Below are 21128 nucleotides of genomic sequence, written 5' to 3'. Positions count from 1 at the left end.
AAACTATTTTTGATATATTGTCTATTGAAATGACCTTCGCATAATTATGTTTTTATTTCTTTTGTATTTTTTTCATATAAATTTGTCATTTAAGGAACACCATTAAAAGTTTATCGTATTTTTTTTCTTTTTAACAACTCCATAAACATAATGGCTCAATGGAATACAGCCTTGATCTTATAAAAGTAGAGCATATTACATATATAGAGAAGGTTACAATATAATTGTTCAAACCTTTTAACCTCCTGAATTTTCCCAATGGACTTGTCCAGCTTCAGTTTGTGTAACTGTCCATAATCAAACTTTAGGGATATCAAAATTAAAAGTTTAAGTAAGTAAGCTAACAGTATAGAACAGAACATATACTTTTTTAATATTAGAACTGAGCCAACATGACTCCTATTCTGAACATGTTTGATAATTATCAACATGCAGGCTGGCCTGGCTCTATACTGGAGGCTAAAGCTCATAAATGTTGGTTCAAGCAGGTTCTGGGACAAATTTTCAAAAAGTTCTATTTATAGCACCACTATGACATCATCTCTCCTCTTCCATTCAAAACACTAATAGAACACTTTGCCTGGGTTCATTATTCCATTAGGATCTAAAGCTTGTTTGATTTGTTTCATAACTTGAAGCCCCTCTTCCCCTATCTCTTTAACCAGCAGCTCTCTCTTTCCTAGTCCAATCCCATGTTCCCCTGTACATGTGCCATTCAATTCAAGAGCAATTCTGCAATGATAAATAAAAGTCAGTTCAATTTAAGAGCAATTATACAATAATAAATAATAGTCAGTCCAATTTAAGAGCAATTCTTCAATAATAAATAATATTCCATTCAATTCAAGAGCAATTCTGCAACAATAAAGAATACTTTACTGAATTCATGGCCAATTCTTCATTATCAAATAATAATAAGTAATTGTTCAATGAATTCAATGACAATTGTGCAATTTAACATACTAAAAACAAAGAATTCTGACATACCAAGGAAGAAAGAGTCTTCCTTCAAATTGCAGGGCTTTTTTTTCAGAAATAATAACTCAAATAATTAACCACTGAATCCATGGGTAACACAGAGAAATAAGCTGTGACTCATTTTTAGTTTCCTGGCACTTTGGTAAATTAATGATTTTATTTTCATACTAAAAATAGCCTGGAATTTAGCCAATTTCTCCCTAGGGAACATTGGTCAGGACTTTACCATGTGTTTGTTTTACAGGGTGGCCCAGGATCTTACCAGAGCTTATCTGGTCTTTAAGGTAAAATCCCTGGTGTTATCCACTGTTGGGCAGCCAGGGTTTAAAATGACTGGTCCATCGCATCAATGAATATAAGAATCTTACACCGGCTGCCGGTACAGACCGGAATATCTAGCTTGAGGGTAACTGTTTACAGCAGTAACGAGGCTCTGCCGAGTTTCTGCTAAACAGTTTCCCGAGAGCTAGATATTCCCGTCTGTACCAACAGCCGGTGTTTAATTCTTTTTCTTGCATATAACATGTCAATTTCTTACGAAACAGAAGTTATGAAAACTGATATTCTCATTACACACTTTTTTCTTATAGCAGCATATGAACATACAACTTCATTCATAACGGAAAAATGACGTCATCCTAAGAACGCGATTCATTCATAAAAGTCGCGCGTCAATGACGTCATTTAAAGCACGCGACTTGTCTTACATGGGAGTGTAAGACAGAGTTTTCTAGAACCGGTGTTAATGGTAGATAATCCTGTCTCTGAGATGCAAGAATGAATGATGAATGTTTTGTTAACATCGAAAGCAATTTTGTAATACGAGACAAAATGAAAACTCAATTCATTTCAAATAAAAAAAAAAATTAATATTCCTTTTATCTATGTTTATAAAACTCAAAACCCATCGGTGGCAACTGTTTGTACCCATTGGACCCACAAGTACATTAGTCAGGCCAACATCGCCCTGAACACCTGTGCTATCTGATCATGGTCTGCACTGTCTACTATTCAGTCTCTATATTTTGAAAATGATGTTTTGTCCAGATTGAAATATCCATTTAAGATATTTAGGAAGTTACTCACAAACCCATCAGTGAAATTCTGCCAAACTGATAAACATGGAATAGAGCTATGGTTCTTTATGTAAAAATGTAAATAGTAAACTAAAAACTCTTCAATAATACTCACATAAATGAAAAGATATTTCCCCTTAATGCTGCATGACTCAAGATGAGCCAAAACTTTTCAAGAAAATCAAACTCGAGAAAAATGTACTAAAATTTTTTAATTAGATTCAAGTAATAATTTACATGTTATGTCCAATTAACGACTGATTTTGCAGTATTTATCACCATATATGTATTTCTACTGCGTGACTAACACATTAAGGGCTATTTTTGCATAAACTGACCTCTTTTTGGAAATTAATATTGATTGTATAATATGCAATATGTCAATAATTGTCTTTGTTCACCTCACAATATTTTACTTTTAAATGCATTTTCAGAATTTTCATGAAAATAAGCATGAATCTGGAGTCATGCTGCTTAAAGCCAAAATGAAATAGATGGAATTTTTTTTCCCTCAAGATATTTACCTTATTTTTTCTTAAAAAAGCCTTTAAAATCATGTTTGAATGCACTTACACAATAAAGAGTGCATGGCCTTCAAGAAATGTTAGTATGCACTTTAATAATTAATATCATTCTGATTTTGATAAATTTTCAGATTGAAGTTTGTGGTCCTTTTCATTAAATATCCGTACATACAAATTCAGCAATTTTGCCAAATCAGAAGACACAAACCTCAGGAAAATTTCATGTGCATTAAATTTAAAATAGTAAAGATTGTTCAAATAATTCCATTGATTCTATTTGCTAATTTTATGTCCTTATATAATAAAAAAAAATCAAGTTATATGACAAAGAATGTCTACGGTGAATTTATGGGTAATGTCAACTGGTAATATAATAAGTTTGTGGTCAGATTTTGATAATGAATTTCAAATCAGTAGAAGGGATGATCTGATAGTTGATGAAAATCATGTTATGCCAAGGTTATTTGATTTATTAACTTTGCTTGAAATTAAGAAATGATGAATACTTGGTGAAAGCTAAGAACGTTTTTAATTTCTATAAGACGTTAGTATTGAATTGTTATTGACAGAAAAAAAACAAAAAACTTGTGCTACCCAGGACAAAGGAATAAAATTTTTGCATATACCAGGCATTAAGTATCATACAAGACTTAAGTATGAAATTTATACCAGATATAGAACAGAACAGAACAGAACAAATATTTTATTTGACTTAAGCATTACAAGCCCATCGTCGTTAACAATGAAAAAAGAACATATATATATTGGTATGACATATTGTATCAACCATTTTCAAAATGTATAAATTGACCAAACAAAAGTAGAAAATATTTTCCAAATACAGTATCAACCACTTATGAAATATTTACCAAATACAGTAAAGAAATTGAACATCCTTTGTAGTATTTTAACCCAAAGATTTGCAGAAGAATTTAATCATATTCATAACCAGGAATCTAAACCTCTAAACCAACCAGGCTTTTTTCTTACTAATATATTACCAGAGTGGTTCTATAATACTTCAAGCCCCAAACAAGCAAAATTGAGTCGCGCCATGATAAAAACCAATAGTGCCTCCTGACCAGCTTGGATCCAGACCAGCCTGCGCATCCGTGCAGACTGATGAAGATCCATGCTGTTCGCTGTCAGTTTCTCTACTATAGTGTTTGTAAGCTAACATCATGGATCCTGATCCGACTGCCTGGATGCGTAGGCTTGTCTGGATCCTTGCTGGTCACAAACGCACTATGTGGGTTATGTCATGGCACGGCTCATTTACCAAAAACAAAATACAAACACACTCACAGTGCAATTTTCTCAGATGTTTCTTGGACAAATTCCAGTTCTTTGGGGTTATTTGGGTCTAATAAAAACAAAGTGTGGAAATTACCATCACCAACATGACCTAATATGAATCCATCTGAAAATAGGTACACAAATACCACTGATGAATTACAAGAGTCATTAAAACATATACAAGGGCACGAGGGGTGATCAAAAAGTTCATGAACATGTATTCATATATATCCAGTCAAGTTTTTTAACATGTTTAGTCTAAGAGTATTTTATTTTATCATGTTTCCTTTAATGCTTTGTGGCAATGAAAAGGTCTGAAAAATGGTAACATCACTTAAGAGGAAATTCAAATGTTTTTTATCCTGAAAATAGCCCAGTGATTTTTAAAAAAAGCGGAGATTTTCTTTTTAACAAATGTTAAAGTTTATAGTAAAAACAAGAATGCCAATTTGTCATAAATCATGCCCATCACAAATTTTTTGTAAAGTCTCTAAATAGTGAACAATTACATTAAATCAACTAAATGATCAACATTAATCTTTTGAATTTCTTGTGTGACCTTTCATGTTTGCACATGACCTTGACCTTGACTAAAAGAACCTGAATTTTGCATGCATCACCCCACCTCATAATGATGAATATTTATGCAATGTTATAATAAAATCCCTCATACATGAACAAGTTTTGTTCCAAGCAAACATTGTACCTCTGACCTCTAAGTGTGACCTTGACCTTTGACCTAGAGACCTGGTTCATCCACACAGCACTACATTTCATGGTGGTGTACATTTATATCAAACAATATTAAAAGCTTTTTGAGCTTTAAGAAAAACTAACATAGTAAATTGGTGCTAGAATAATAATGTGACCAAATGCTACAGTACATGTTGTGCACTGTATGTCCATGAAACAAAAACTTTAGAAAAATGAATTTTTATATATATACTTCTTTTGACTGAACCTAAACTCCCAGTCCTTCCTTCAACCAAAACCAAAAACCAAATTCACTTTCAATTTTATGTAAAGTACCATCAAGCTAGTTGGTACCCAAAATATGAGAGCACATTTTCACAAACTTTTTTGTCACCCCTCATATAATGGAAACAATCTCAAATATGCTCAGTTTATAATTTAGTCTTGTTCGACTAGCACATCCATTATTTTTCAAAACGAGCCTTATTTGTAAAGTCTATAGTAAATGCAGGCAAACTTGATTACAGAGGACTGTTATAGGCCTGAGAGTCTTATCAATTGTGGAAGTTTATCTTAAAGGGACTCCACTGAGAGTTTTTGACATGATAGGATATGTCTAAGTGAGGATAAACTTTATGTGAAGGATGTTGCACTTTTTCATTATCAATACAACCACATTTTAATGCTTCTGACCAACATTTCTGTGAAGTTTCATGACTCTAGATCAAACACTTTTTGAGCTACACACGACACAAATTGAAAATTGCAAATTTCTATTAAGTCAAGGGCAATAACTCTAACAAAAAGAAATAAATCAACATGCAAAACCCCAGGTGCACAACTTCACATGCTCATCAACATTACTGTAAAGTTTGCTGACTCTTGCTCAAGTATTTTTAGAGGTACATGTGACACAGTATTTCTTAACGGCTTTTAAGGGCAATTACTCTACAAACACTGAATTAATATACAAGCAAAACCCCAGATACACAACTACACATGCTGAACATCATATCTCCTTCATGTTCATTATTCTAAGTCATGTTAAAAAACAATTGACCATAATGTCACTTTTTAAATAAATTAAAATAAAGAGTTCCCCACTTAAGGAAGACTAAGGAATCATACAAAATATCAAGTTTTGGTAAGAATCAACACAATGGACATATCTGTACCTGTTAGAGTAAGATACAATTGAATTACAACTAACATGATGTAAACTTCCCTTAAATTTTATTCATACCCAACATACCATACAGCCTTCTTCAATTTATGACTGACTAAAAAAACTGATTTATTCACTTTTAAGAAATATCACTTTGCCTGACATTTGAAAAATGAAAGGAGAATTTACTTCATGACCTCATATCTATGATTAAATTCACTACACTCAAATAACCTTCAAACATGCTCATCAAATTCTTTCATTATAAACCTTTTTCTCTTTTTGTGTTCAGATTTTTAATTTTCTAAACCAAATTTATAACTTTTTTTCACCCACAAGTACTGAAAGACAGCTTCATCTTTCAAATGCCAATATTCTTCATATTAATCAAAGTATAATTGTGAAAAGATTAATTTCTAGGTGTAAATGTCATTTACAATGGGAAGAAAAACCACACTGCAATAAACATGTATTTGAAATTATTAATAAATTTTTATAAAATAAAAATTTATTAATTCTAAACAACCTTCACAGGAGATTTATGAAAATTTAAATTATATTTTTTTCAATGGTTTTGTCTTTTTTTTTAAATTTCCATGTATTATGTGCTACATGATTTATTAAACTAACACCTTCACAATCTTAAATTCATTATCATTATAATACAACAAACACTAAAAAAACCACAAGAGAGTCATGAGAGCCCTGGATCGCTCCTCAGAATACCAGTTTATCATATACTTCTAAATGAAATTTTGAGAAATATTGATAAATTAAATGCGTATTTTTATTTTCCGAAATTTTCACTGCATGTAAAAATTTATTTTTCACTGCAGTGAAACATATTTTAATAGTTTCACTGGTGTCTTGCCAGACTGTTTTATTCTAAATTCTGCCAGTACACAAAATTTAAGGGAAAGTCTTTTAAATTATATTCTCAAAAAAGAGAAAAAAGTATATAATAAACATAATTTCAAGTTGTTTTTTTTATAATACAGGATTTATTTTCATCTTCTGGTACGAAAATAATCATATTTCACATGTGGCTACTGCCACTCATGAAATTATTATCATTTTCATACCACTCAATGAAAACAAAAACTTGAATATCCTATATATGTTTGAAAATAATAAATAAATTGTTTTTTGCTTTTTTCTAAAAGTGCAATGTTTGATAATCAGTCCATTTATTGAAATGATGAAAACATGTAACATTTATATTAAATGGACTTGTCCATTTTCCAATCTGGACAAAACCATTGACCATCAAAAGGGGAAAACTTCAAAATATGTGCAGACTGAATAGCCAACAGTGCAGGTGCAAGTGTCCACCTTTGCATTTCCACTGGGTGGAGGGGGGCGAATGATGTACAATAATCTGGCAACTATCCTGGGGAAGAAATGTCCCAGATTCCATTTGTACAGTAGGAAAAGATGATTGTTTTGTTTTTGGTTATGACTACTGAGTGACAGACGCGTCCTCACCCCCATCCTCACCCCCAGCCACTCCCAATTTGCTCTTTCATAAAAATACCTCACTCTGAACTATTTGTTCTGTTGAGCTAAAACGTAAATCTAGGTTAGATTGAAATACGAAACAGATATGGATTTTAATAATTGTGCCTTTTATGCCCCGAATTTTGAATTTTGATATAGGAAACAAAAAAAGGAGCAATAATATGAGATATCCAAAAGGATAGCCAGTTCAGTTATAATTCATTAAAGTCCATAGCTATGTTGACGTAATAGTCTTTGAAATGTTTGAATGGTTCCAGTCTTCTAAATTTTAGAATTTATGTCCTTTTTTAACAGTGAGAAAGTTTAAGACTTAAAACAAATAATTCTGCAAAAGAGATTTGTTTAAGATGGATGATAATTCATATTTGAGAAAGTTTCACACAAATTATCAACAGAACAACCTTGTTGTGTACAACATTCCTAAGGCTAATGGGAAACTGCTCGATTTTTCTGGTGTTTTCTTTTTAAACTTTACATTGTCCAGGATTTTAATTTTTTTGTTTTCTTTTGTATTTTATGTAAATCTCCAATATTATGAAAGCAAAAAAATATCTGAACAAGTTAGGCACTAAACAAGGGTTGTAAGGAAGAGTGTATTTAACAAACTCTGAACCGACGTATGGAAATATGACTAACCGACGTTTGGAAAAATGACAAAAAAACCCTAAATGGGGAATTTTTGATGGGATATATCCCCATTATTCAATTTGGTTGAGAGGCCTTTGGCTGATCACCTTTTTATTCTTTTAAAGCTGCACACTTCTAAATGAGAAAAAAAAAATCAAGAAAATGAAATTTGAGAAAAATTGTACTAAAATTTTAAGAAAAGTAAAACAAGATTATATGTCATGTGGGACTATTGACTGATTTTGCTGTAATTTATTACCTTATTTCTACTGTCTAACTAGCAAAGTAAATGCTATTTTTATATTTTTTACATATTTTGACCTTTTTATGGTAATTTATGCCAACTGTAAATGCCATTTGCAATGTGTAAATTACTTTCTTTGTTCACTTGAAAATTAGCATAAATCTGGGGGAATACTGCTTTAATTACACTATCAAACTGATTTTTCACTAAATTATCAAAATGCAAGGTTACATAAATGTATACTAAATTAACTGTCTCAACTTTTCCAAAGCTAGTGGTCTCACAATCCTTATCTTTATAAGTCTTCCATTGCCATTCAATTAATTTACATTTAACAGACAAAACAATATTGTAACCTTTCAAGATACAAGCCTCCAGATGGTAAAATGGAAAAAATAAATAATTACAAACTCAAGTAAAAGGTAAATCCTGGATAAGTTAGCTTTAATATGTAAATCAATTATTACCAACCTCTTAATTTCAAAGTTGAAGAAAAAAAATCTTTTAAAATCTGAAGGCATGCTGCTTTAATGTTAAAATCAGCAAATGGACGGGAGTGTAATTACAGACCATTTCAAAATTTTCATTTCATCAACTAACAAGTAACATATTCAAGAATATACTTTTATTTCCCAAGCTTACAGAATGTTGCAACAAGATTGTCCTGTATAAAAGCACTTACAACGCCATTTTATATGACACGTCCTTAATTTTACGTAAAGTTTCGTGGTCATCTGGATGTACTGGATAGAAAACATGGAAATTTCCATCGCCCACATGACCTACAATAGGACCTGCGCAACAAAGAGTTAATATCATGATATATATCATCATCAAAAACATTAAATGTATCCAATGTTTGGCAACATGGGTATTTTTTTCCTAATAGCAAAAAATCATTTACGATATCGCTGTTGAACTTGAATTGATATAAATACATCATTGTTAAAACATTACATATATCAAATATTTGAAACATGGCAACATGAAGATTTTTTTTCTAATAACAACAAAACAATTACAATATCCCTGTTGAACTTGAAGGGTATTTGACCCAAGACATGATATAAACAGGACAAGCAACTACTGTCTTATATTGGCGTCAAATCGCTAGCGGATCAATCCATAAGAGAAGTATTTAAATTATATATAAATTCTATTATTATACAAAAATCACATCAATAAATTTTCATAACATCATACAGTATTAAGAAGACCATTTAAATGCAAAAGGATTGCTAAAATCTTACAACAATTGCCTTATGTTTCTGCCGTTTGTTTTATTTTCTTTGAACAAACAACAAAACAAACCCTTTCACAATAATCAACACAACAAAATGGTGTCACTCTTGCCTGATTGGACCAAAAGATAACACAATAATTGATTTCTTCAAAGTTTAAAGAGACTTACCGACTATTCCAGCTTCATTGATCATTTCTTTAGTTCGAACTATGACCTCTGGAAGATTTGATACAGGAACACATACATCTGTGGAATATGGCTGTAAAAATATTAAAACTTTCATATTCAGAGCATTTACTTCAAAACTTATAACCATACAAGAGAAAACCTTGGACCCAAATGGCGAAGTTTTAAGCATTTTCCTTCAATTCTGGGCTGTTTATCAAATCATTTTATTTTTGAATTACGTAGGTCCCTCCCGTCTAGACTACAATGTTGAAGTATACATTGAAATTGAACCATGGTTAAATAGTTGATTACAATGTATACCGACATCATCCACCTTAGTTGAAGAACCTAATGTATGTTCACAGTAACGGTTATTACGGTATCCTTATAACAGTGGATTCTTTATTCTTTCAAACAAACAAAATATCCTGAAATCTTAGTTACAATGTATAATATTAGTTATGAAGATTTTTGACAGGATATATGGCCCTAGTGGCTAAGGTTATATTTACAAACGGCAAATATAAAGCCATATAACCTGTCTGGGATATTTATAATTACAAATGTAATTTATGATACAGCAAACTTCCTATTTTTAGAGAAAAAACAAGATTTCTTCATGAAAGGACAGCAACTGTGTATATATACCTACATAAACGTAACAATTATCCAATGGAAAGCTACAGTACATTGCTACAAACATGCAGTATTATAGTAATCATATATACCTTGGATCCCGGCCTCAGCGCCATGCATGCGTATAATATTTCATGTCTTGCCTTCCATAAATGATTCCTCTCCTCTGGATCTGTTGCCCATTTGAAATCTGAACCATTATTCATCTTAACCAGGTCCTCTGATGAAAATTTCAACAACAAAAATATCATCAAATTTGATGTTTGAATAGTTATAACATACTTTTTACAACATGAATAATGCAAATAATTATTGTTTCTACTTTTCTGCTTTAATTAAAATTTATATAGTATCAATAATTTATTAAAAGGGCTCGTAATTTTTTATTAACTCATGAAAATAAACTTCCTCACTGGTAATACCTATAATAACCAAGAAAAGGTTAATGGCCGTGTATCACGCAAAAAAATATTTCAACCTGAGAGAAATTATCCTTATCTGTTATTAGATCTGATGATTTCTATAAGAATACAAAGTATTGTTTGTGAAAGTATTGTTTGTGGACAAATTACATGAAAGCAGGAATTTATCAGTAATTACTTAGTATTTATGTAACTCACTGCAGTGTTGAACCTTTAGATGCTTGCAGAAATGATGATCAAAGTAGAAAAATATCATTTTTTTGCTGATTCTTACATTTTTCATTCATTATCGTACATAAATTTGTGTGTAGAGATGATTAAATGTTTTAAAGTGCATTTCATTCAATGAAAAGGCGAGATTTTACCTTATAATCATTCAAGCGCCTTTTCCGATATATATGGAAACATGGTATTTAGTGTTGTGCAATTTTTTAAGTCCCACTAAATTATTTAACTAGGGATGATCACATGAGAGGAAGAACCCCTTTAAATACAGGTTACTATGGCAACATAGCCAGTACACAAGAAAAAGAATCATACTGAAGGAAATGGGGTATTTTATTACCAACTATCTGTCTTTTCGAGAGGGTTACTACATCACAACAGCAGGTGTCAAGTGCTGTGCAGCAGACGTAAAAAGTTGCCCCGGACTTCACGTCAGTGTTGTCATATATTTCCGGTCTTTCTGGATCATTGATTCCAACAATTTTTAGTATTAAAAATTGAGTACCGCTCAAGCTGGTGGTAGGAGGTATGAGTGATGCTGCACTTTTTCATTATCCCTCATGTACAGACTCAATTAAAAAATTAAGTCTGCAATTTTCATGTAACTTTCCTATCTTTAATGCTTCCGAGGGATCACTTCTTTTCCAGATATTTAATCACAGTTTATAAACTATTTTAATGCAGTTGATTTTATTTTTTATCACCTTACCTACAATCTCTGTTTGACCTTTTAGAGCAGATTCTGCACCATGGAATTCCAGAAATAAAGATGGCGCTACAGGCAATTCCAGATGACTGTATTTGTTACATGCATCAATAGAAACTTCATCTAAAAACTCTGAAATACAAGTATGTTACACATTTAATAATTTCAAGACAAATGCAACACACATTCATGATTTTTAACAAAATATAGTCAGCCAAATCAGGAGAAAGGCTCCTAATCAAAAGCACATGTCTAAAACTAGTACATCATACACATATTATAATTTTAAGGTAAATAGATAATACAACACACATTCATGATTCTTAACACAAAAAGTCAGCCAAATCAAAAGATCAAAAGGTCACCTGTCAAATGGACAAGTCTTGGAGATAGTCCTATTTTGCTTTTAACGAAGTGTATAAAATTTCAACTTGTTTCAAAGCCAGATGGCAATGAAAAATGAAAATATCTGAGGTAGTACGCAAACTTTAAAGTAAATTCTATTTGAAAAAGGGTCATTATTCTGTCAAAATGCTGTCAAAATGCTTGATAGAATTACCATCTCCTGTCTACAAACAAAGACATACAAATCGACGGGTCAAAAACATTATACCCTCTTATCTACATTAACCTATGCATTCACATGTCAACTACACAATTATTGCCTTACCTATCCTAGCCATTGGTATACCACATTGTAACACCTGTACTGTTGTATCAACAGCTGATTGTACATCTGGGAAGTGACAAGTTGCTGATATAGTCTGAAATACAAGGTTCATTTTGATACATCAAACAGAAACTAAAAGAAATTCAAATAAGATCATTTACTAAGATCTTATTCATAAAATGTACGTTTTTTTTTCTCTCAGCCTATCCAATCAAAAGTAGAATGTTTTTTTTTTAATTTTGTGCATACATGTCTCGATAAAAAATCAAATTGTCAATAGTGTATCATTGTGTAATTTTTATTGTAATGTTTAATATGGATATTGCATTAATAAATTATATAGACATAATCATATAATATCATATGTAAATAATATTGAACTAGTAATAATATTTATAGTGTAATACATATATCATGTGTAAATATCAAGCAAAAATTGAAACACATTGCCAATGTATTGTGATATCTCGGAGCTATGAAATGCAATGGCTGCAGATTGCCAAAGAACACTGTTACATCAAAATCAACATAATGATGAAGGGGAGCGGTGGCCTAGTGGTTAAGGTGTCTGCCTGTCAACCCAGAGATCATGGGTTTGAGCCCTATTTGGGTCCCGACCATATTTCTGCATATGACACCAGTACTGGTTGGTTCCAGGAAGCAGACTCGAAAGTGATTAATATAAGTTGCAAGAATTTATTTCGCAATAGAGCGTAAATAAATATGTTTAAACCAACATAATTATGATAAAGAACAATCAAGTCACAATGGTTTTGTAAATAACCATTACCACTGAGTAAATATTACATGGCTAATTGTTACCATAGCAACTTACTGCCTCTGGTATCCCATGAAGCCTCAGTGTTGTCTTGGTGATAATACCCAGAGTTCCCTCTGATCCGACAAACAGATTTGTCAAATTATACCCAGCAGATGTTTTTCTAAAAGAAAATTCAGGGAAAATATGACATATTATCATGACAGTAAATTTTAGAAAAAAAATTCTTAAAGGTAATTTTAGACCCATTCTATTTATCTGATCTTAAGTATGACCATGAAAGTATGACCATGACCTTTGGCCTACTCACATGAACACAACACGCTGTCTCAACATATATGACGTTTGTCCAAAAAATATTCAAAATCTTCTTACAAAATCTGAAAAATATTCTGCCCAAGATATGTTTAAGACTCGCATTTGACTTTTAAGTTCAACATTGAGACTCCTCTACCCACATGCTGTCTAGCCCATGTTAACATTTGTGCCAAAAACTCTAAATTGTCAACATGTGACAGAATAACACTAGGAAAACATGGGAAAGAATACATACTTTGTTCGTCTACCCTTCCCTGCTGTGTCAATTACCCTGCCGTCTGCTAGTACAACTTCCATATTGAGTGTGTTTTCTCTCATTGTACCATATCGTACAGCATTTGTACCAGACGCACTTGTTGAACACATTCCACATAAACTGGCGTCTGCTCCGGGGTCTGAAGTCATTAATCAAACACAATGATTATATAATAACTTGGGATATTCAACAAATTTCCCCTTGCCATATATTGATAATAATTTATATATGTTTATTCTATATAAAGTATTAATTTCTGACAGCAAGCATTCATATTGTACAACATGACAGTTCAATGCAATATATTTCCATATTTGATGCTAAAGCTTTCAATAAAATGATCCTATATTTGACAGTTGAGCATGTAAGCTTTTTCTTTTAGCATTAATGATAAAAGCAGTTAACAACAAAAGTATCCAAATGAATTCTATAAGGAATATTAAAAGTGTCTAGCAAAAACAGTATGTTATGAAATATATATGGACTTTTCAAATCATGATATAGTATAAGGTATAAATTTTGCAGTTCTTCAGTATGATCTGGGTCAGAAGGGCTAAAAATAGATTTCTTTAAAAAAGAAATCTTTTAAAATCTCTTGAAGTGCAAGGTCTAGAGCTTAGAATTTTTTACATTGAAGAGGTAAATATGGCATTCATTTTAAGGAACATAGTTTTATCACCCATTACCACATTGTGTATTTACAACCAATATCTGTAACTGTTGGTATTCCTGGAAGTTTTAAAGATTTCCTATCTATCTGTATCAAATATATATGTAGATATTCATACTAATTGGGTGGTAAACATTAAGTCGAACAATCTTTATTATTAATTTTACCTATCGGGAACCAGAGCCCTGTATCCCGTATGTAGTTATTCAGCGCTAACCTTGACACACCTGATTCAACACAGCAGTCAAAGTCTTCAGCATTCACAGATATAACATTGTTCATTTTGGTGACATCTAGGCACAATCCACCCTAGTTAACAATAACAGTTTATCATTTAATGTTTCTAATCTTTTTTGTGCCATGGGGGGGGGGGGGGGGGGGGGGGAGAGAGTTTCCCTAGCCCAAAATAGGTACATGTATATTTTCCCCTAAAAATGCCCTGTGCACTTCTTCACCAGAACCATGACTTAACAGCATCTGACTTTGGTTGTTTGATTGGGTTTTATGCCAAACCAACACAGTACAGGTGATATGGCGACGTTCCAGCTTTACTGTTGGAGGAAGACCTCAGGTGCCCTTCCGTGCATTATTTCAGGCACAAACAGGCACCATAGTAGAACCACCTAAGCTCAGTAAGCTAGCTGGATAAATTCCTCACATGAAAGAATCCAAAGTCCCTCTCTGGATTCGAACCCACAGCAGAGTGGGGCAAGTGAATTGAAGTCAAAAAAGAATGAAACACTTGTTTTGATCAAAGATGGGATTATCTACCACCCGGGTACCTTTTTAGTGGAACCTCAACAGAGCCTCGTTACAGCTTGTAACGGTTACCCTTGAGCTAGATACTTCTATGTGTACCAGAACATCATATTCTCATATGATATTATGACCATTATACAACTTCAATAATGGAGGAACATCACAAGAACCCCTTAGTACATTGCAACTATCATTACTTCATGTATCATTCATATCACTGTCATTGTCAACATCATTATCATTGTTATCATCATTCTCAACATTATCATCATCATCAAAATTTATAGCCATCATCATTATCATTATTATCATTTTAATCATGGTCATTATTATCATATTTATCATCATGCTGTATTCTGATAAAAAAATTCAGTCTTTGTGACACAAACAGAAACTCATTACCTGTACAGCATTAATGCCGCCCTCTAGTCCAGTACCACTACCGAAGGGTATCAGAGGTACACCATTATCATTACACAGTCGAGCAACTTTACTCACATGATCCACGGACTCTGCGAAGACCACAACATCTGGTGGCTCCACGCTTAAATCAGGTCAAAGATGAATTTATCGTAACAGTTTTTACTAATAGTGATTGTTTTTATCTCGTGCAAGGTTTTTTACTAATAGTGATTGTTTTTATCTCGTGCAAGGTTTTTTACTAATAGTGATTGTTTTTATCTCGTGCAAGGTTTTTTACTAATAGTGATTGTTTTTATCTCGTGCAAGGTTTTTTACTAATAGTGATTGTTTTTATCTCGTGCAAGGTTTTTTACTAATAGTGATTGTTTTTATCTCGTGCAAGATACTATCAATGAACTCAGGCTGTTAAGCCTTGCGAAGAATGTGAAAATTAATTTTCTTATAAAAAGACTGTACTTTTCCTATAGGAAGGAGATCAGCTATATTCTCCTAAGAAGCAAAATCAATGTGGTTGCTTCATTGTTACAATGTAAATTCAGAAAATAATCAAACTGGTCAGTATTTAGTCCTTTACAAATTCCTCAAATAGCAAAGCCAAAGATAGTATAAAAATAAAATTTTCACTTTACTACTCTATATTTACAAATAATAAATGGAGTAAAAAAAATAAAGGCTCATTATAACAGTGACCATTTAAGGGCAGCTACCACCCCAGTGCCTGGCACACCTTGAGAGATCCTATCCAAGTAAAATCAACTAGAATTAAATACAAGGGCCAAATCAAGATAAACCTATAATAACTGCACATTCAAGTAGTTTCTGAGAAGTAGTGCGGACAAGCTTCTGTGTAAATATTATATTTAACAAAAATTCTTGCTTTGAGTAATTGACCACTTTTTCTATTCCTCATGACCTTTTGTTATATACAAATAATAGGTGATAAAATTAGTACCTATGATAGGATTCATCATGTCCATGCTGCTCCCTCACAGCATCTGCTGTCGATACATTTGAGCTGCCGACAATATCCTTCACATCATCAACAAATGAACTTGTAACTTTTACAGATTTTGCTACCTGTAAAGAAAGGATAGTAAAAACTATGAACTTAAACTATGAACTTCATAGTTAAAACTTCAAGAATCAAGCTGACACACCTTGCTTCAAGTATATTTAAAAAAGACATGTATTTAATTTACTGCTCAACCATATAATAACAGCAACATAAAATTTCTAAATAAATTATTAAGGCTATTACATGTGAGATCCTTTAAATATTCGACATGTATTATCATTTTATGAGACGAAAGACATAAAACAAAATATTGTTAACAAGAGCGACGAGTGATCACATGTGTTGCCTGATGATAGCCAATTAACATTTTGTATTGCAGGGTGATTGACCAGTTTGTTCCCTATCATCATGCCTACTCTATAGCATGTTGCAGCTACTATGTTACAGGAGACATAAAAATCATTTATAATAAGCTTTGTTTCATAATACAAGTACAATAACTGAATCAAAAATCATTCAACCTGAAAACATATTTCAGCTACTGTGTAGCAGGCACACAAAAATCATTAACAGGCCAAAATGTCTTTTTTATTCAGGGGCCATATTAAAGTCAGCCAAAATTCATTCCACCCGAAAACCCATGTACTATGGCAAAGTATTTGAGGTACAAGTTCCAACCAGTCCTGAAAAGTTTCACTCTAATTACATACGTGGTTTAAGAGAAGTCCATGTAGTCCTGACATACTTTCAAAATAAAACAAGAACTGGTTGAACAGGGAGATGCTCCCCAAATAGGTTTTTGGACACAGGTATTAAGTATACCTCATGTAGTGTCGGACAAAGTTCAAAGCGTAAAAATTAACAAAGGGCAAAAACTATAACCAAGGCAAGAGTTATAGTTGTTTTGCACTGCACTTCTATTTAATGAGACCAATCTTCCTACAAAGTTTCATGTTGATACCTCTTATGGTTTCAGAGTTATGTCCCGGACAAAGTTTAAAGAAGTGTAAAATGAACAAAGGGCAATTACTCTTTAATTAGGCAAGGCAGAGTTATGGTTCTTTTGCACCGCACTTCTACCCAATAAGACCCAGAGCTACAGATAAGCTTTTGAGTTAATTGGGTATTTACCCCTGGACTTGACAAGCAATTGGGTAACACAGAAACAAAATTGGGTATCATTGAAAAATTTATTGGTTTGCATAGATTTGCATCGGTCAAAATATTGTCCAGGATCTCGGAAACAATATACACAAAGACTGTTAACAAACATTGTCTAAAAAGTTCATTTAACAAATTTTTTACAACATCTGGCTCGGTGAAATTATATAACCAAATATTTTGTTAGACTGCATTGAAATAATTAATTTTTATCAGCCCCGTTTCGCCATTTTGTTGAAGCAGAAAGTAAATAAACCTCAGTCTGGACTGCTATTTAGTTATCTCTCATAAGTATATAAAGCTTTTCCGCTAAAAAATATCTTTAATATAACCAGTCTACTCAATTGTTCCCGGTTAACAAATGGAAAACGAAAGTACAGAAAGGGAAACAGGCTATTTTCGGATTTGTTTGGCAGTTTTTGCTAGGTGAATTATGGTCCAAGATATTGAAAATACGCTAGAGTATCAAAACAAATTGGGTACTGATATTTTGATTTGCGTTTTTATTACGCAAAAATTTTATTTTATTTGGGTAAATTGGTCAAAATTATTGGGTAATTACGCAGATACGCTGCTTATCTGTAGCACTGAGACCTACATGTATCTACCTCCAAAGTTTCATGTTGATATCTCTTATAGTTTTAGAGTTATGTCCTGGACAAAGTTCAAAGTGTAAAAATGAACAAAGGGCAATAACTACAAAATTAGGCAAGACAGAGTTATGGTTCTTTTGAACTGCATTTCTACTCAATGAGATCTATTTACCTACAAAATTTCATGTTGATATCTCTTGGAGTTTTAAAGTTATAACCCATACAAAGTTCAAAGGGTAAAAATGAACAAAGGGCAATAACTCCAAAATTAGGCTAGACAGAGTTATGTCTTTTTTACACTGCACTTCTACCCAATGAGATCTATCTACCTACAAAGTTTCCTGTTAATATCTCTTATGATTTCAGAGTTATGTCCCGGACAAAGTTCAAAGTGTAAAAATAAACAAAGGGCAATAACTCCAAAAAGACACTTCACCCCTCAAATTTTGAAGACACTTCACCCCTTAAGACACTTCACCCCCCAAAATCAGTAAGACACTTCACCCCTCATCCAATTTTGTTCTATAAAGTAAATAAAACAAGTTGGTCAACAACAAAATGCTTATATATGTTTATATTTAATATTTTCAGTATATTTGATTAAAAATTTTGCATATTACCTTTATTTTTACTAAGTTTAAAGCTGATTTAGGTTAATTGGTTGTATTGCCAAATGATATATCACAGCACTTTCATCCATTAAGTGTTAATTGCATGTCACCTTGTTTATTCAACATGTTGATTAGTTGTTTATTCAACGGTTATCTCACAATTGATTAGATAATTGAATTAAAATGGTATAATTGTATGAAAATTAAATTTATTCTTAATAAATAAATTAAATAAATAAATAGATAAATAAAATGAATATAAATGAATATGAATGAATGAATCAGTTGCTTTATAAAATATAGTAAACAATTATCCTGCATTTAATACAAAGATCATTCATAATGTCATTTATTAAACAAATAAATAGCACCCGTTATGTAAATTAAGCACAAGGTTAAAGCACAAACCATCACCAAATGACCGTAACTCAATGATTATTTATGGTAAGGATCAAACTGAAATCAAACTTAATTAAGTACCAAAACTTCAAGAATTAAATCAACTCAAAATTTATTAGACAATGGCTTAAAACAATAAACATACTCAATCACTATTGAATGTATTTAACATACTCTACAAAAATAATTGTTAAACACAAAATAAACAAATGAGGAGTGAAGTGTCTCAATCAAATTTCTTAAAATGAGGGGTGAACTGTCTGAGGGGTGAAGTGTCTGCAAAAAAGGGCCTACGGTGAAGTGTCTGGGGGGTGAAGTGTCTGTAAGCCATCAAAAGCAAAGGGGCCGAAATGACCCAGATTCAGAAATTCGGTCTTCACGACCACTTACATGAGACTTCGACCTTAAGCTGCCTTTCAAATTTGCAAGAGTTGATTTCGAGCGAATTGCATGTCGGACTAAGCGATGACAATTCATATTTCACTTGAAAAACGCAAAAACAGCTGATACAAAAGTTTTATTTATTTTCTTCTTTTCTAACTGCGACTGGTTTACGGTATGATCACGTATTACTAGAACGGAACATTTTCTGCGGAAAGTGCTATAATTTTTTTTTTAATTATATGCGTCACTGTCTGAGGGGTGAAGTGTCTGCAAAAAAGGGCCTACGGTGAAGTGTCTGGGGGTGAAGTGTCTGTAAGCCATCAAAAGCAAAGGGGCCGAAAATGACCCAGATTCAGAAATTCGGTCTTCACGACCACTTACATGAGACTTCGACCTTAAGCTGCCTTTCAAATTTGCAAGAGTTGATTTCGAGCGAATTGCATGTCGGACTAAGCGATGACAATTCATATTTCACTTGAAAAACGCAAAAACAGCTGATACAAAAGTTTTATTTATTTTCTTCTTTTCTAACTGCGACTGGTTTACGGTATGATCACGTATTACTAGAACGGAACATTTTCTGCGGAAAGTGCTATAATTTTTTTTTAATTATATGCGTCACTGTAAAAACAAGCTTAATGCAATTGTAACAGTTCCTTGGGAAGTATTTTTGTCCCAGCAGCCCCTTTGTAGTTTTATAATCAAAATATAACTTATTTAGACATATATAACATTTTTCGCATCTGAGATGTATAAATGCACGAATACAGGTACATTAACCCTCTATTTAATTCACAAATGCTTTACTTTACAAATAGTTAATAAAATGGATTATTGTAAAATACTGGTGAGTGGTGAGAGTAGTCGGCCTACTCTAAGCTATATTCTACGATTTTAATATGAAGGCCAGCTTGTTGCATTGGATGCTATACTGTAACAATTGGATACACACATGTAGGCTACTGAAAAAAACATTTAGCATAATTGTAGCGGGAGTGCGGCGGCACGAAATACCCAAATATACCCAAATATACCCAAATATAGCAATATTTATTTTTGTTTGTATAAAATATAGATTATAATGAGAAATAAATAAATATTATTTGGGTATTTCGTGCTGCCCCGGGAGTGTATATACATGTACCCATCAACCTTTTGTTATTATTTATAAGGATTAAATATGTTTTTTTGTTTTGGAAAAAGTTACCAATTTTGGGTGCTTTGGTGCAGAATAACATAGGTTGAGGAAATATATCAAGGACATGATTGTATGAGTGTATGTTCAATACTGAATTTAATCTGCGACAAAAAACAAAATTGGTCCCAGATTTAATGAAGAAGAACATAATATTGCTACATTTGAAACAATATCCACACGAATATAATACTCTTGTCACATATTCAAAATAAGGACGATTTACAGGGGGGGAATGTTTTCATTGACGCGTCTATGTAGTGTATGTAGAGACGCTAACTTTACTGCGCTTTTACACAGCATTGCTCTTACATTTGTGTAATATTGTTGTTATTCAATCGCTTAACTACGCTCCTGAGCTTGGTACATGTGGTA

At 32.4% G+C, this 21128-nt stretch overlaps 1 protein-coding gene across 4 annotated transcripts; it reads right to left on the bottom strand.

Moving 5' to 3' along the window:
• Nucleotides 1-496: 496 nt before the first annotated feature.
• LOC132744940 (probable D-lactate dehydrogenase, mitochondrial) lies at nt 497-19742 on the bottom strand. 4 transcript variants are annotated; one of them, XR_009627768.1, is made up of 13 exons: nt 19565-19741; nt 16348-16472; nt 15375-15516; nt 14381-14522; nt 13523-13682; nt 13027-13132; nt 12192-12285; nt 11525-11653; nt 10261-10388; nt 9533-9623; nt 8804-8915; nt 3884-3998; nt 594-732 (listed from the first exon to the last, which is right to left on the bottom strand). XR_009627768.1 is itself a non-coding variant. In XM_060733731.1 (12 exons), the coding sequence occupies exons 1-12, from the start codon at nt 19649-19651 to the stop codon at nt 564-566; spliced, it is 1488 nt and encodes a 495-aa protein (XP_060589714.1). In that variant the 5' UTR covers nt 19652-19742; the 3' UTR covers nt 497-563. The 4 variants fall into 4 exon arrangements, 3 of the variants coding, with proteins under 3 accessions (XP_060589714.1, XP_060589715.1, XP_060589716.1); XM_060733731.1 differs by lacking the exon at nt 8804-8915 and having other exon boundaries at nt 497-732; nt 19565-19742; XM_060733732.1 differs by lacking the exon at nt 3884-3998 and having other exon boundaries at nt 497-732.
• Between the last annotated feature and the right edge of the window lie 1386 nt (nt 19743-21128).

Source organism: Ruditapes philippinarum, unplaced genomic scaffold (genome assembly GCF_026571515.1).
Source record: "Ruditapes philippinarum isolate M1 unplaced genomic scaffold, ASM2657151v2 ctg1296_1_1_1_1, whole genome shotgun sequence".
Taxonomy (NCBI): Eukaryota; Metazoa; Mollusca; class Bivalvia; order Venerida; family Veneridae; genus Ruditapes; species Ruditapes philippinarum.
This window is presented reverse-complemented; position numbering and strand designations above follow the sequence as displayed.

What these genes read in the sequence shown, in the direction of transcription:
- LOC132744940 (XM_060733731.1), bottom strand. Translation starts at nt 19,651, where the DNA reads ATGAATTGTCATCGCTTAGTCCGACATGCAATTCGCTCGAAATCAACT. An exon ending in TTCATGGGATACCAGAGGCA is followed by an intron (nt 12,286 to 13,026) that starts GTAAGTTGCTAT and finishes CTTGTATTTCAG; the next exon opens with ACTATATCAGCAACTTGTCA. An exon ending in AGGTCAAACAGAGATTGTAG is followed by an intron (nt 10,389 to 11,524) that starts GTAAGGTGATAA and finishes AATTTTCATCAG; the next exon opens with AGGACCTGGTTAAGATGAAT.